The sequence below is a fragment of the Hippocampus comes genome, unplaced genomic scaffold, assembly GCF_001891065.2.
Source record: "Hippocampus comes isolate QL1 unplaced genomic scaffold, H_comes_QL1_v1.1 scaffold154, whole genome shotgun sequence".
NCBI classification, from domain to species: Eukaryota; Metazoa; Chordata; class Actinopteri; order Syngnathiformes; family Syngnathidae; genus Hippocampus; species Hippocampus comes.
The window spans coordinates 224,493-240,268 of NW_017806278.1; the positions used below are offsets into that span (position 1 = coordinate 224,493).

The following is a 15,776-nucleotide window of genomic DNA, read 5'->3' on the forward strand; positions in this document are numbered from 1 at the left end:
CTGTGTGTGTGTGTGTGTGTGTGTGTGTGTGTGTGTGTGTGTGTGTGTGTGTGTGTGTGTGTGTGTGTGTACATATACCAGCCAATATATATATATATATATATATATATATATATAGACACACACAACGTCAACACACTCCTGTTCAAATGCCAACTTTTATTTAGATCCAGATTACACATTATGAAACATTTGACATCATTAATGTGACCTATAAAGGCCAGAGAAATTCACAAACAAATGGGCCTAGAGTTACAAAAAATGCAAGCTTATTTGGGGGGAAAAAAATGGTTCATTAAAATAAAAGTCCCACTTGAGAGACAATTGAAACACAGAAATTACCACATACGGAATAACCACATTCAGGTACATGTCAATTGGTGAACATTACACTTTTGAGGTCAAACAGGTTAAACCACTCCAAATCACCACAGAGGACCAGGGGGTGACTTCATAGGATTAGCAGTAGCTCAAAGACATTCATTTGAATTGGCAAAATGGTGCTATATTTGAGGAAAAACGTTCAAAAGTCATTGTTCAGTCTTTTTCCAATGAGATCGAGTTTTGAGAGGAAAGCTGCTGCTACTTCCATACCGATCGCGTCACTTTCCACATTCAATATGGCGGTGATGTTTATGTACCTTTTCACAGTAAAGCTTGTTCGACTAGTTTTGATATCTATGACGCACAAGCTCAAAAGAGGAAGAGAGAGTCGTCTCGTCGTTCGCATTCCAGTTCAGAAGGTGGCAGTAATGTAATAATAGAAGAGTCGCTGTTGAAATGCAAATGTCTCGTTGACTGCAAACCGGGAAAATTTTGAAAGTTGGTCTGTGTGGGCGTTGGTCCCTTTCACTAGCTAAACAATCTCAACCGAAGTGCCTTGTTTCGTGTCGTGGAAAATCTCAATGGCGCAAGAAATAAATGATTACCAATCTGGTGGAAGAATGTTGGATAGAAGCAAGAAGAAAAACGTCATCGTTTTAGACTTGGAATCGCCCCTCAAAGGTGAAATCGGTGATGAAAGTCACAGCATTGCGGAACACAGTACGCATCATGTAACTCAAGGTATGTGCTCCGTCTTGACTTCGTTTTCATTGGTAATATGACAGTCTTTAATATTTTTGGAGTGATCTATAGACGCACACATACAGATACCCACGCTGTTTTATTGTCTTTCATCGGCTATTCCATGATATTTTTCAATGCCGCAGCTCTCTTCCAAAATGAAGATAAAGCAAATGATGCAAGTGATGATGATGAAGATGAAAGTGACTACGACGACGAGGACAGTGGCACAGACAACTTAAAGGCTGATAAGGCAGGAACCCAGCTTCAGAGATCTGAGCACAGTGGAGGAATCAATTCAAGTTTACCAGACACATTCCAAACAAACCATCTCCTGTTTTATGAAAGATTCAAAGCCTACCAGGACTACATTCTAGGTAAGAATAAGAACAGCTCAATGAATGGCTCGGTGTGAATTGTGTGCCCCTTTTTTTAATAAATTGGTCATAAAATGTCTCAAAACTCCACATCAAAACAATCGACAAAGTCTGTTTAAATTAAAATCATATACTTATATTCTATATTTGAATGTTTTGGTTGGTCACAAATGTCAAATGTAAATTTAATGTGAAGCATGAATAGTATATGTTAACATCAAAAGGACTGTGTAAAAATTTTTGGATTTTCAACGTTCATTATTTCAAAAACCCACAATTACTTTAAATAATATATACAAAATATCCCCTATCAGATCATTAACATTTTTTAATACGGTCATAGGTGACGTAATTGCTAATTACGTAAGGTGTGCCTCACCTGCAGGAAGCCGCCATGTTTCGCCGCCATCTTCCTGCTATGGATACCCGAAGGAAACAAACTTGGCAAACGTAGCTCATCAGTATCATGACACAGCAGGTGTAACCAATGCAATGCACTTACTTCGTGATTTCATGCCCATTCATCCTTGCATGTTGAACACTGTTGTTTGTGAAGTACAAAATTACCTTGTAAATATCTTGTGAAATTCAGGCTTCATGCATTTTGGTTCTCCGACATCAACGTCACACCTTTGATGCTTTGGATCTTTGCACACATTGAAGCATTACTCATATCATGTTATCATATCTTATACATTACAATATGTGTTAATTTCACAAGTCTTGTGACTTAATGCGCTTGCCTGGGATTTCGAGAATTTCACAAGTCTTGTGACTTAATGCGCTTGCCTGGGATTTCGAGAATTGTATTTTGTGACGTGTCATGTGGAAATGTGTGTTGGTATGACACAAAAAAGTCCTTGGAACTTTGTATTCTTGAATTTCGAGGAAAGAAAAAATATTTGAAAACTCAAGTTTAAATATAACTTAAAAGAACAATAAGAAAATAAATGAGGAAGAAGGTAAATAAAAGTATAATACAGTACAATAATAAGTGGAAAAAAAACAAAAGCAAATAACTGCTGTTCCTATGCATATTGGCCTCATAGGGGCAGGGGCAGTGTGGTGCGGTGCATGGATCGAGTACTCAGAATGAGTCTTGAGTATGCTGGCTGTGTAAGAACTGGGGTATTTTTCAACTTCTACAATTTTGTTTAATTTTTACAGATCTTTACAACATGGGCTATGCGTTTTTATACTGTAACTGTGTGATGAATGGTATCACAGATGCGTTGCACTACTTAAGGTCAGTGTCGGTCACACCAGATACAGAATGCTCTTCTCACCCCTTGCACACATAATCCAAAATAGAGCAAAACCCCATGTTGTAGTGGTCTATTTTGTTTTGGCAGCCTCAGGCACAACTCTGCAATAAATATGCTCAGTATCACAGGTAGATTTGTGAATAGTATTAGAGAAAAAAAGGCCTCTGTGTACATAGAAAATGTTATGTATCTTGTGAGTTCAACGCATGAAAATGGCAGCAAAGTGTTGTTCGTATTTTTGTTTAGTTTTTTATACATAGACACTTTGTGTATGTTTTTATAGTTGTACGTACACATGGGAACCCATTAAGGGACATGGGCAAAGATAAATGAAACATGCTTTTCATATGCATGAGAAAGTCAATGAGATTATGTCACGCATTCCAGCATTCAGCATGCAAAATCAAAGCACCGCCATCTTGGCAGGAATACGCTATTCGAAGAACAGCCTTTCTATGTAACAGTTGTTGTTGTGGTTCAGAGTGTCAGAACAAACAAGGAGATGGGAAGGGGTGAGCATTTTTACTCTATTCCTACATGTCCTAAAAGACGACGAAAGTAGATTTCGAAAACTTGGAAGTGAACGAGCAGAAGAAAAGTGAGCAATGGGAGACCTCAAAGGGTGGATTCTGTCTAAAATTAGTTTCTTCTGCAGGGTGTCTTGCACTTTCAGAGATAGGGTGAGAAGCTTGGTCATCGGTGAGGAGCTCACTGTAGACCCAGAGGAAGGTTAGGGAAAAACTGCGACATATCTCTAACCCGAAAGACCAAACAAACAACATTTCAGAAGAAGAATGTGACTTAACTTTGCTGTGAGCAACACACACACACAAAATGTAGCCAATGAATCATCATTTGTCTTCTGCAGTGTTGACATTGCAATTAAGAATCTGTTGTCAATTGCCTTACTTAATAGATAAATAAAGGTTCAATAAAATTCAGGACGGAATTATCTATTTTTGAAAGGTGTTTTAAAATTTACAGTTAATTCATTCCAGTATTTGAAAATATGTGATTTGATTTGTTTTTCCATTATGTAAAAAGTGTGGTTTGCTGATTTTTGGCTTCAATTCTTGAGGAGGCGCATTTAATTTTGAAGTTATCTCCTGTGTTTAGTTATTCAGTTCTTCTGATTTAATGCAAGATATTTTATGTATTTTTGGTCCATCTTAGTGGCTCCGTTAAAAGAAAAAAAATGCAAGAAAGTGACGTCATCAAATAATAATTCAATCTATTCAGCACAACTAACAAAAGTTTAACCTCACTCTCAGTTTCTAACTATACTGTTGAGAAAAGGGACATGCACATTCTGACCAGATTTCGCTCTTATGTAAGTGGTGTTTTTAAGTCTCTTGAATTTGAACATTGGTTTGTCGTGTTGGGTTTTACTGTGGCATATTGTTCCTAGGCAACAATTTCTATTTTGAATATTCTGGCATACAGTAACAATTTCACACGTTTTTGCTTTTCTGTGCATATTTATTCTGCCTTCTTTCTCTTTTCTTGTTCATGGTTAGGTGACTGCAAGCCTTCAGAGGTCAAGTCCTTTACTGCTGACTACTTGCAAAAAGTGGTACAGTCCTTCGGTTGGCAAGCTCTGTGGTCCGCGGAGTTGTTTGATGTTCTGGTCGAGGTGAGACATTCCCTGTAGTTTTCTGTTATTTTCAAGTGAAAGTGATTGTTTCATTTGAGCAATATTTGAATATTAATAGAAACCAGGACACATAGCATTATACTGTATGTAGGTTTGGGCTTTTTTAGTAAATATATTTGTGAGAAATCCTTTCTGCATTTCTGCCTCACTGTTCTGAAACAGTGGGGCTACCCGTAATTAACACTGGGTTTCTCAGCCAATGACTTACTGGTCAAAGTTCCAGAATGAAATAAACAATTTGATGTGACTGCCTATCGCGATCATGACAATGTCATAAAGTAAATAGAGCATTGACACAGTTTAGCACTAACTTTGTTTGTTTGTTTATTGTGTATTGAACATAAAAACATACAGGAATAAATTGACAGAAAGTAAGGTAAGTAAAATAGTAAAAAGGAAAGAGAAATCAGTCATCATACAACACAATTATTATGTTCAAAGGAGTAGGAAGAAGTAAAAAACTTATCTAGTCCTACCCCAAGTTATGTATTTATATATAAATAGATCATTTTTATATTAATCAGAAAAGAAAGAAAGAAGAAGTGTCCATAAAGCCTCATGCTTTTACCCTTAACCGTGATATTTTTACAACTTTTGGTTTGTATCGGGATTTTATACATACACACCCTGGCACTCTTATGTAAATCTTCTCTTGTATTCATAATGGATATTGCAGTACCTTTCTCTATTTATCAACTTAATTCTAATTTATTATTATATTTAATTAATGTTTAGAATTCATCTTAACTCTGATTGATGTAGGTTGTTTGTACTATTTTCTTGAATTTGTTTTTGAACTCAGCAAGCGATTTACTCATTTTCAGGTCAGTTTCGAAATTATTCCACTGATTAACACCTATGACAGATACACTAACTGTGTTACCAGTATTAGTTTATGATAGTAATCATTTGTTTCCGTAATTTCTCGACATTTGTACCCAATTTTTGGGAACAGGGCAATCCTAATTTGTCCCCTGTTATTGTATTAACAAAGAAAATTTTTCACATTTAATAGCTGTTTACCAGTATGTAGAGATTATTTTCAAACGGCATACTTGCATTCCAACATATTTAATGACTCACAATACAAATTTATGTAATATAAAATGTATATAATAAATTGTCTGGTGTTATTGCAGACATTTCATTTCCAGTTTCGAGTGCGGTCACAGCAGTTGAGCTAAATAAGAGCTGAATTGCCTTCATTCTTTATTACTTAGTTCATCTCAGCACTGGTTTCATGACAAAAAGCAAGTACATGTTCTGTACTCTTATCCGGCAGTTAATCCATATTGTTGTGCGTCAGTTCACCACATTAACCCGCTAGCATTGGCCACGAGCTGTTTGTGGCATTTATGATCATAAAAGGGCATGTTTTTTTCATTTGCATACTGCAAAGTCACCTAAAGTTGTTATGATTGTTGCTCCTTGCAAAGATACTATGAGAGTGTGTGGAATTCATGTTAAAATAAATGTCTGTTAGTGTAATAATATTACGGCCACTAGATGGGGTCATTATACTGTCTTTTTTGAAATTCTGCCGTGTTCAGTAAATGCCAGTAGTGCTGAATGGCCTCTAATCTGTAATTTTATGGGTGCACGTAGATTTAGTGACACGGTCTGTAAATTGAATTGTAAAGTCAACATTCATCCCACTCATTTATGTTACTAATAAATGGGCTAAAATGTGGAGCATAGGTTTGTCAGCATCAAATTTATTATGCACAAATAGAGACAAAAAAACTGCTTTTTAAGGAGGGTTTTGGAAGGACATATTACAAACCCAATTCCAATCACGTTGGGGCGTTGTGTTCAATGAAACAGAATACATCCATCCATCCATTTTCTGAACCGCTTTATCCTCAGAAGGGTTGCGAGGCATGCTGGAGCCTATCCCAGCTGTCTTCGGGCAGTAGGCGTGGGACACCCTGAACCGGTTGCCAGCCAATCGCAGGGCACACGGAGACAAACAACATGCGCGCACACTCACACCTAGGGACAAATTAGTGTTCAATCAGCCTGCCATGCATGTTTTTGGAATGTGAGAGGAAACCAGAGTACCCGGAGAAAACCCACGCAGGCATGGGGAGAACATGCAAACTCCACACAGGAACGCTGTCAATCGAACCAACGACCTCTGCACTGTAAGATTGGTGCGCTAACCAGTCGACCACTCGGCCGCCCAAAACAAGTACCGTATTTTCCGAACTAAAAGATGCACTGGATTATGAGGCGCGCCTTCAATGAATGGCTATTTTGTAAATTTTTTTCATACATTGGACGCTTCACATTATAAGGCACAATCTACAATGCCTCCACTAGATGGTACTATGCTCCATCCATTCAACTCGAGAGGCGTCCGTTCAACTTGAGTGGTTTTCATGACTGCCTCTGAAAAACGTAAATTAACTATTACTGTACTTAAAAGAAACTACGAAAACAGAAAATCAAGTGAGGAAATCACAAAATAAATTCTATATCCCCCCTACAGAATTTATTTTGTGATTTCCTCGCTTGATTTTCTTCGTGGTTTCATTGAAGTAATAATTAATTTACGTTTTTCGGAGGCGGTCATGAACTCCTCTCGAGTGGAACGGAAGAAGGCGCGGAGACGGACAAAGACGTACAGTACCTGTATTTGTTGAGACTGTGAAAACCATTAATATAGTCTGCGTTAAAAAAAAACAAAAAAAAAAACACAGCTCTCTTTTTTTCAACAAATACCGGTGAGTCTTTGTCCGTCTCCGTGCCTTCTCTTATTCCGTTCAACTCGAGGCGTTCATGACCACCTTGATCATAGCGCCACGACTACTACGATCAGATGTCAGTCTTAGTTATTTATTCCTTTGTTGTGTATTCACAAATGATGAAATCACAATATAAATTCTGTAGGGGGGCTATAGAATTTATTTTGTGATGTCCTCGCTTGCTTTTCAATTTTGATGTATTATTTTCAATTTTCGTAGTTTCATTGAAGTAATCATTAGCGGTCTTAAACGCCTCTCGGGTCGAACGGAAGAAGGCACGGAGACAGGCAGAGACGTGCCTGTATTTGTTGAGACTGTTTTAACTCCTTTTTTCGGAGCTGCAACAAAAACTTATTTAATAAAGCAGCGACACAGTTCACTGAACCAAAAGCAAGTTATAACATTGGAAGCAAATTCTCCAAGAAGGAGCCATCTTGGAGTCGACGTATTACCGTAATGACCATACAAAAGACGCACCGGATTTTAAGGCGCTCGGTGAGCTTTTAAGAAAATTGAAGACTTTTTGGTGCAACCTATAATGCGGAAAATACGGTGCAATGATTTGCAAATCGTGTTTTTTTTATATAGCACTCTCACCCAAAGTGAATTTTTAATCATAGTCCGATATCGTCCTCTATCCAAAAACATGCTTGGGCCGCTCATAGAGCTGAACCAATCAAAAGCGATAGTAGTTGAACCAAAGAGAGGACAGATGAACTCACTCCTCACGGGGCCTGTCGGATGGCTTTCCGGGGGAGAATCTACAATCTGATTGGCTAAAAGAAGAAACGGTGATTTCGGTAGTGTGTGCGCGTGCACGCGCGTGCGTGCGTGCCACGTCTGCACTCGAGGTGTTGGACGAAATATGTGCATGGTGGCAACACATCAAAGCAAATCTGATTGGGGACCCCCCACCGCACACGCGCGCGCACACACACACACACACACACACACACACACACACACACACAAAGGACTGGAAGCTCTGTGACAAAGGACTTACACAATGAAATGAAGACAAAAGACTGTTGGAAATACATTATTTCTACTTTAAGTTGTAAATGTAGGTCTGTGTTACTGAAAGGCTTTGCGCCTGCAGAGAAGGCCTTGAAGGCCCTAATGGAACGCCACTGTGTTTTGTGCAGTAGAAAATGTTTCGCAGTTGTAGCCTGTACTACCGGAGACAAATTCCTTGTGTGTTCTACATACTTGGCCAATAAAGATGATTATGATTCTGATTTAACAATGATGTTACATTACTAGCCATTTGTCTCCCTTTTTCACCAAAGATGACAACGTACTGTATGAGATGAACAAACCGAAACAACTCTGCATTGCATTACATAAACACCCCATTGCTTCACTTGCACCTTGGCAATACGACAACCCCACATTGATTCAAAATGTGTGCTTAATTACAGGTATATTCAAACTAACCAGTAGATGTACATTATTTCAGGTGTGTGATGTGGACTTCAGCGATCTGAAGGCTTGCGTGAAGCCTGTGCTTCCTCTGCAGTGTGAGGTCAGAGGATGTGAAATTAATGAGCAAGGCGTGGCAGAGCTGTTGGAGGCAACCCAGCACAACGTCCCCCTAATGGAACTTAAGGTTGTCTATGAAGAGTCAGGAGACTACGACCAGACCGCCTTGGGCATTGAACATCTCAGGTATGGCTTTACCCAATTTATTGTGTTGAACCATGTGTTTAAAACAATGCTGGGGAGTGGGGAACAGTGTTGAATTGTACATTCACTACAGTGTTCTTCTTTCGAGGCAGAGGGGGGTGTAATAACAAAAATAATTGAAGCACTGGTGCAAAAGCAATAAAGTATTTTGGGAAAAATCGGTCTGCTAGCATGCCCTCTTTGATTTGTGAGGTACTTTTAAATGCGTGAGCAAATAGCCCAACAGCTTGGGAGGAACGCTTTCTAAATCTACAAGGAATTTAGGGGTTTCATCATCTGTGTTGTTTATGGTATGTTGTGTTGTATTTGCATGTACACGCTTGCCACTGTGTTTTCAGATTTTTCTACAAGCATGTCTGGAGACTGTGGGATGAAGAAGATGAAGATGATGACTTTGACTACTTTGTCCGTTGTGTCGAGCCTCGCCTTAGATTGTAAGGGCAGCCTGTCATGTCAATGATAACAAAATGTTGTACTATTTATGAACCTGATTTAAATGTGTTTCTTACTTCAGACACTATGACATCTTGGAGGAGAGAGTCCCAGCAGGTCTGGTGGCAGAATACAAGCTCGTGTTAGAAAAATGTACACGGTGCTTTCAGCAGTTTTCACTGCTACGCAGCAGCCTCAGTAGTGACTCTGACTCAGAGCTGGATAATATATCCATGGTGGAGGGCCTGAAGCTCTGTGAACAGCTGGAAGAATTCAAACGGAAGTTGTACTTCATTGAGAACCCATTGTTACGGCAAGAGAAATGTTTCACTTGAAAGGTTTCCCAGTTAGCCTCTATCTCATCTTTGAATCCACAACCTCTTTTTAAACTCCAGGTATGTGCTGGGCTACAAAGATAATCCCCGACATCAGTCCATCCAAAGTCGTGGGCTGAGAGAGTCCGGCACCAAGGTTGCACATGTGGTCACGTCCTCTTGCACCACAAATCAGCTCCATTCCCTCCTCAGCGACAAGCTTCTACATCAGTTTTCTTCAGAGGACAGTGAAGTCCAGGTACCCACTTCGCACTGCCGCACAGTAGTATTTTAATGTTTGTTGCGCACGTTGACGACACCTCGCTAGATTATGCCGATGCAATAATACAGTCAAACTTCGATTTTCAAACGTCTGTTATCGACCAAATCGGATTTTGGCCAAAAAAATTCTAGATTTTTACGCTTCGGATTACGACTGAAAACCGGTTTTCGACCAAACTGAGCAAACCGGAATACGCCACTCGAATCCTCTCGGCTTCCTTACACAAGGAAGTGACGCTTCCTCGTGTACCATTCATTGTGAGCAGACGTGTTTGTTGTGATTTACGCAAATCAGACTTTTTTTTTTTTTTTTGTTATTTCTCCATAGTGTATTAACCCCTAATCATGGGTAACAAAATAGTTTCGGATTTCGAACATATCGCTTTTCAAACAGCCTTCTGGAACGGATTATGGTCGAAAACCAAGGCATGACTGTACAGGGTGCTTTTTTTTTCATAAAAAATGACATTACACAAATTGATCTTGTTTTTCTTTATTTGGGCAGTGGAGAGGCTGTCAAACAATAATGGCATTTTCATTCATTTCAATAAGGAAAGAGTATTTGCGATAACAATGATTTGAGTTACGAGCGTGGTCACGGAACAAATTGAAGTTGTATTCTAAGGCACAACTCTACATATACTCGCTCTGGAGTATATGTAGCACTAGCCATAAAATGCATAATAAACAAAAAAAAAACATCTTCTGGTAAGTCGCACTGGAGGATCGGTCGCATTTTTGGGGGAAATTCATATGATAAAATCCCAACACCAAGAACAGACATGTCATCTTTAAAGGCAATTTAAAATAAAAATAACATAGAAAACAGGCTGAATGAGTGTATGACATGCTAATGTTACATGACGCATAAACAAAGAAATGAGAACGTGCCTGGTATGTTCACATAACATATTAAGATTTATTCAGGTAACTATAGCATAAAGAACATGCTAACAAGTTTACCAAGCCATCATTGTCACTCCAAGTCACTAAATCCAATGGAATATTCATCCTCGGTGTCACTTTTAAACAGCTCCGCCAACTCTGGAGGTAAAAGATGCTGCGCTTGCTCTTCTACGTCGCTTACGTCAGACTCAATCGTCGATTTATCAACACAGACCTGGAGCGCCCTCTTGCGGTTTAATGTGAAAATCACTTGTGAAATGATTTAATCATGTGTTAATAATTTACAATACAATACATCCTGGTTTACATAGTGTTTTCACACAGCTGCAGCTGTAACAAAGCTCTTTACAAAACAGTTAACCTCAAGTAAAATAATAAACACAACACATAATTCACACATTAGTCACTCCAGAGTATAAGTCACAACCCTGGACAAACTATGAAAAAACTGCAATTTATAGTCCGAAAAATACGGTAAATCAATACAAAGTATTTTGAAGCAATATGAAGCAGTTCTTTGTCTTTGTAAGAGGTCCCATCAGTGGCAACTGCACGAAACAAATCACACACATATCATGTGATTATGTGATTGCTACTTCTACTACATACATAACCCACACCAAGGCAGAAGTTTGCTGTTGCTGAGTGCCTTGGTCATCATGCGTGTGTTTGTGTGTGTGTGTACAGTTCCATAGAGACCCAGTGTCTGCAGTAGATTCGTGCCACGAGGGTGACATGGTCTTCGTTCTCCCGGGGGTGTACAGTGTTGCCAGCTCCATCCTACTTCCAGACTCCATCACTATTGAGGGTATACACTATACATTATGCAATGTTAGGATAAGGGTGATACATGTACAGTGCATCTTGTCAGATCTTTTTTTTCTCACATTTAGTTAGAGTCTCATACATATCAAAATTCTTCACGCAACACCATAGCTTGAAAAAAATATTTTTGCAAATGTATTAGGGCGATCAAATCACATATCAGACAAGGCTCAAAATAAATGAATTCGCATTGCAATTTGTGAGTCAAAATTCACATTTTGCATCTCAGTCAGACAAAAGTGATTCGGCTTTTATGTGGGATAACGCAGAAGCTACCTCATGTTCTGAAATACTTTACTTTAAAGCTCACTTCACTCTGTGGATATTATGTCACAGGCTCAGTGCAGAGCTGTGGTTAGTTACTTGGGGCCCCCAAAGTAACTGTAAACACAAACACTGCCGACAGGATACTGAAATATTTGACAGCTGCAGCCCGACATTCAACCTCCGCGTTACATTGTGGGATTTTTTTGTTTAGTAAAACCCAAAGGTTTTCCCTGTGATCAACTTGTCCAAAATGTATCCTCCAAGTTCCAAAATTGCTCTTCAAATGAAGTCACTGATAAGCAAATTTTGGTCCGCAAAGAAAACAAGTTATTTTGAGCTTTGTACAGTACAGCCATTGCTATGAAGCTCAAAGTTGAGCTCAGGCGCATGCTGTTTCAGCTGGTCATCGTTGACATGTTTCTCCATCTTAACTGGAGTCCACCTCTGGTAAATTCAGGTAATTGGACATGATTTGGAACAGCACACATCAGGCATAATGTACAAAGGATTCATTTGTAGACGGACCAGACAGGATAGTCTCGAGGCACAGATCTGGGGAAGAGTACAGAATCGTTTCTGTTTTCGTGAGGATCACAATGAGCACAGTGGCATCGATCAACCGTTAACGGAAGACGTTCATAATCACCGCGAGCCATCCGAATTGAGCAATTGGCAGGACGGATCACTTGGGCAGTGAGGTGACCGTGAGGCCGATGGTCACTCATTGTTCCACTGCACTCCAGTCACTCCAATGTTCCTCTGTCATACATGGCAATTTTCCGCGGATCCGCGGAAATCCTTCAGGCGCATGCTGTTTCAGCTGGTCATCGTTGACATGTTTCTCCATCTTAACTGGAGTCCACCTCTGGTAAATTCAGGTAATTGGACATGATTTGGAACAGCACACATCAGGCATAATGTACAAAGGATTCATTTGTAGACGGACCAGACAGGATAGTCTCGAGGCACAGATCTGGGGAAGAGTACAGAATCGTTTCTGTTTTCGTGAGGATCACAATGAGCACAGTGGCATCGATCAACCGTTAACGGAAGACGTTCATAATCACCGCGAGCCATCCGAATTGAGCAATTGGCAGGACGGATCACTTGGGCAGTGAGGTGACCGTGAGGCCGATGGTCACTCATTGTTCCACTGCACTCCAGTCACTCCAATGTTCCTCTGTGGAAAGAGGAGAACCCTTTCCAGGAGGACAATCATCTCTGCAGCGAATAGGCCTGTATGGTACAGGGGCCAGAGGGAAGCCACTCCTTTGGATGGGGTGTGGGGGCGATGGTCTGAGGAGACAATGATTTGACTCCCGTTTGCGGTGAAGGCCAGATGTCATCTGTGGAGAAAGACAGGAACCACTGATCACTTGGTCAATACCATCTTTAGAGTGAAGCATGGCGGCAATATCAGGCCCCGGGGGATGGTTTTCAGCAGGACTTGAGAGACTAGTCAGGATGGTGAGAGATGATTTCCGCCATGTTTACAGACATGGATGAATATCATCTGCAGAGTGCTCTTGAACGCAGACTGGGGTTGATGAAGTTGTGGAAAACAGCAAAATAAAAACAAGTAACTCAACCAGATGCCAGAATTCACTCATCTGGCTCCTCTCAGTGAGGAGGAGCAGAGGCTCCGCTCTCAGGCCTTTATGGATGACCGAGCTTCTCGCACCTATCTCTTATGTGACAGCTATAACACTAAGCGGGGTAAAACCGTTTTGGCCACTCCTCTCCATGATCTTGTTTTTTTAGTCACTATTATCCAAAGCTCCTAATCAGCAGAACCTAGATTGACCTGGAAATGGAGGGCTTTGCTTTTCCACCTGAGGACCACGGTCTTCCGACATCAAGGTGTTGCGAACTGCTCCAGCAAGACATTAATGTCACTGTTTGATGAGGTCAACAGAACAACCTTTTTATTGTTTTCGAGAAGAAATTTGCAAACATTTCAAAAATGTTTTGTCAAGGTTGGGTGGGGCTTTGCACCTTGAGGAAAACACTAGATTTATTCCATTAACACTATAACATAACAAAATGTGAAAAAAAGTGAAGTGCTGTTTACTCCTTTCCAGATGCACTGTACCGGTATATACATGGGTTAGTCTTACAATGGGCGTATACTTACAATGTTGCTTTAATCTAATTCTTATGTCTCCCAGGATTTGGACTCCCTGATGAGGTGGTGATCGAGAAGAAGTATACTGGAGACTCATTTATTGTGTCGACAGGAGCTGATGTTAGAATGTCCAACATTAAGTTGATTCAGTTTGATGCAATTGAGGGTATTTTAGGTGAGTATCAAGTTTAAAAAAAAGCCTTAGAATACCCAAGCCTCCCACAATTCAATTAAATGTGATAACCAAGGAGTTCAAGGGTCATTCAATAAGTAAGGTGAATTTTTCGGTGTAAGGACTTGTAAAACAGAAGCTTATTTTCAAACTTGGTGCCAACTAGTGTGACCTGCTGAGGCAGGTCAAGAAAGACATCAAGGACAAACGCAGGGGTCATCAGTCAGGAGGAGTAATCTTGCATCATGACAACGCCAGGCCTCACACAGCAGCCCAAATGGTGCAAACCGTCAACGAGCAGGGCTGGGAACTGCTCCCTCATCCCCCTTCAGGCTCCAGACCTTACCCCTTCACACTTTCACCTGTTTGGTCCCTTAAAAGCATTCACAAGCGGCACAAAGTTTGAAAGCGACGAAGTCGAAAGTGTTGCGAGCGACTGGCTGAGACATCAGTCCAAAGATTTTTACACTGAGGGAATATGGAAGCTTGTGCACAGATGGAAAAAGTGTGTGACAGTGCTGGGAGACTGTTTATTTTATTTTTTTTAAGTAAGCCTCTTATCTATATTAGAATTCCTTATACCGAAAAATTCACCTTATTTATCAAATGGCTCTCATATCACCGTATTGGCCCGAATATAAACACCAAATTAATTTTTATACAGAAAATAATTACAGTACATCTGAAACAAATGATTATAACAGTATATTCGAGAGAAAAGGCATGTTATTTTGACTCATTCAAATCTAAAATGTAATGTAAATTACATCATAACTTCTCAGCTGCCGGTTAACCTGACCGATCTTTGACCCACTACGTCTCTCCATTTTCTGTTATCTCTTCTATTATTTTCTTCTCTTTTCCTTTTTACCGCTATTTTTTATTTTGCTTCTTTGTGCTACCGCTATTTTTATTTTTATTCTTCGTGGCAGGGGTTCACTTTGGCCTGGGGAGTAGAGGTAAGATCGGCCGGCCCGAGCCCGACCCGACCCGACCCGACATTCGGCTCGGGTTGGGCCTAAAATGTCAATGATTGCTTAGGGTTCGGGTTGGGTCGGGCCGGGCTTCTCTCTCGCTGACTTTTTTTTTTTTTCGTTTCGAGGCCGTAATAGTTTTTTGGCCACGAGAGACCGTGGTTCGCAAAAAAACACAAGTCGCCTCATCACAACACGTACTGTACGAAACTCTTGCAATGACAATTCAAAGAACTCCTTCCTGTCTCTGTATATTATCCAGCCGTCATTGTTTTTCTTTGTCTCTCTGCTTCTCTCTTAAAGTGTCGCGCTAGATTCTTAAGGACGTACTGCTGCTGTGGTTAATGGCCCAATTTTCAAACCGTCAAAATGACGGACGGCCTTTAATTTTTCCTACAACTCTTAAAAAAAAATCCGTCAATGAAGGAAAATTGTCGGTTAATGTACCCTCTGCAGAAACAGAAATAAATGTTGAAAAGATGTAAATATTTACACAGACTTAGATTTCGTGACAAAAGACAGGCTTTAATTTGTTATCACAAATCACCCTTCCTCCTCCCGAGTCATCACAAATAAAATGAAATGTCGGGTTTGCTTCGGGCTCGGGCCTGCAAATCAAGTTAATTGGTCGGGCTCGGGCCGGGGCGAATTTAAATACCAGCGGGCCGGGTCGGGGCGGGCCGGG

At 40.2% G+C, this 15,776-nt stretch overlaps 1 protein-coding gene across 2 annotated transcripts in view; it reads left to right on the top strand.

Moving 5' to 3' along the window:
- The first annotated feature begins 760 nt into the window (after window positions 1-760).
- shcbp1 (SHC SH2-domain binding protein 1) overlaps window positions 761-15,776 on the top strand; it is a 26,808-nt gene continuing 11,792 nt past the window's right edge. The window contains exons 1-9 of one of the 2 annotated variants that reach the window (XM_019857852.1): window positions 761-1,065; window positions 1,212-1,442; window positions 4,225-4,340; window positions 8,568-8,776; window positions 9,133-9,228; window positions 9,309-9,539; window positions 9,622-9,799; window positions 11,416-11,536; window positions 13,989-14,120. In XM_019857852.1, coding sequence (XP_019713411.1) covers window positions 906-1,065; window positions 1,212-1,442; window positions 4,225-4,340; window positions 8,568-8,776; window positions 9,133-9,228; window positions 9,309-9,539; window positions 9,622-9,799; window positions 11,416-11,536; window positions 13,989-14,120 — 1,474 coding nt within the window. In that variant the 5' untranslated portion in view covers window positions 761-905. The remainder of the gene's footprint in view (window positions 1,066-1,211; window positions 1,443-4,224; window positions 4,341-8,567; window positions 8,777-9,132; window positions 9,229-9,308; window positions 9,540-9,621; window positions 9,800-11,415; window positions 11,537-13,988; window positions 14,121-15,776) is intronic. The other variant, XM_019857853.1, reaches the window with a different exon arrangement.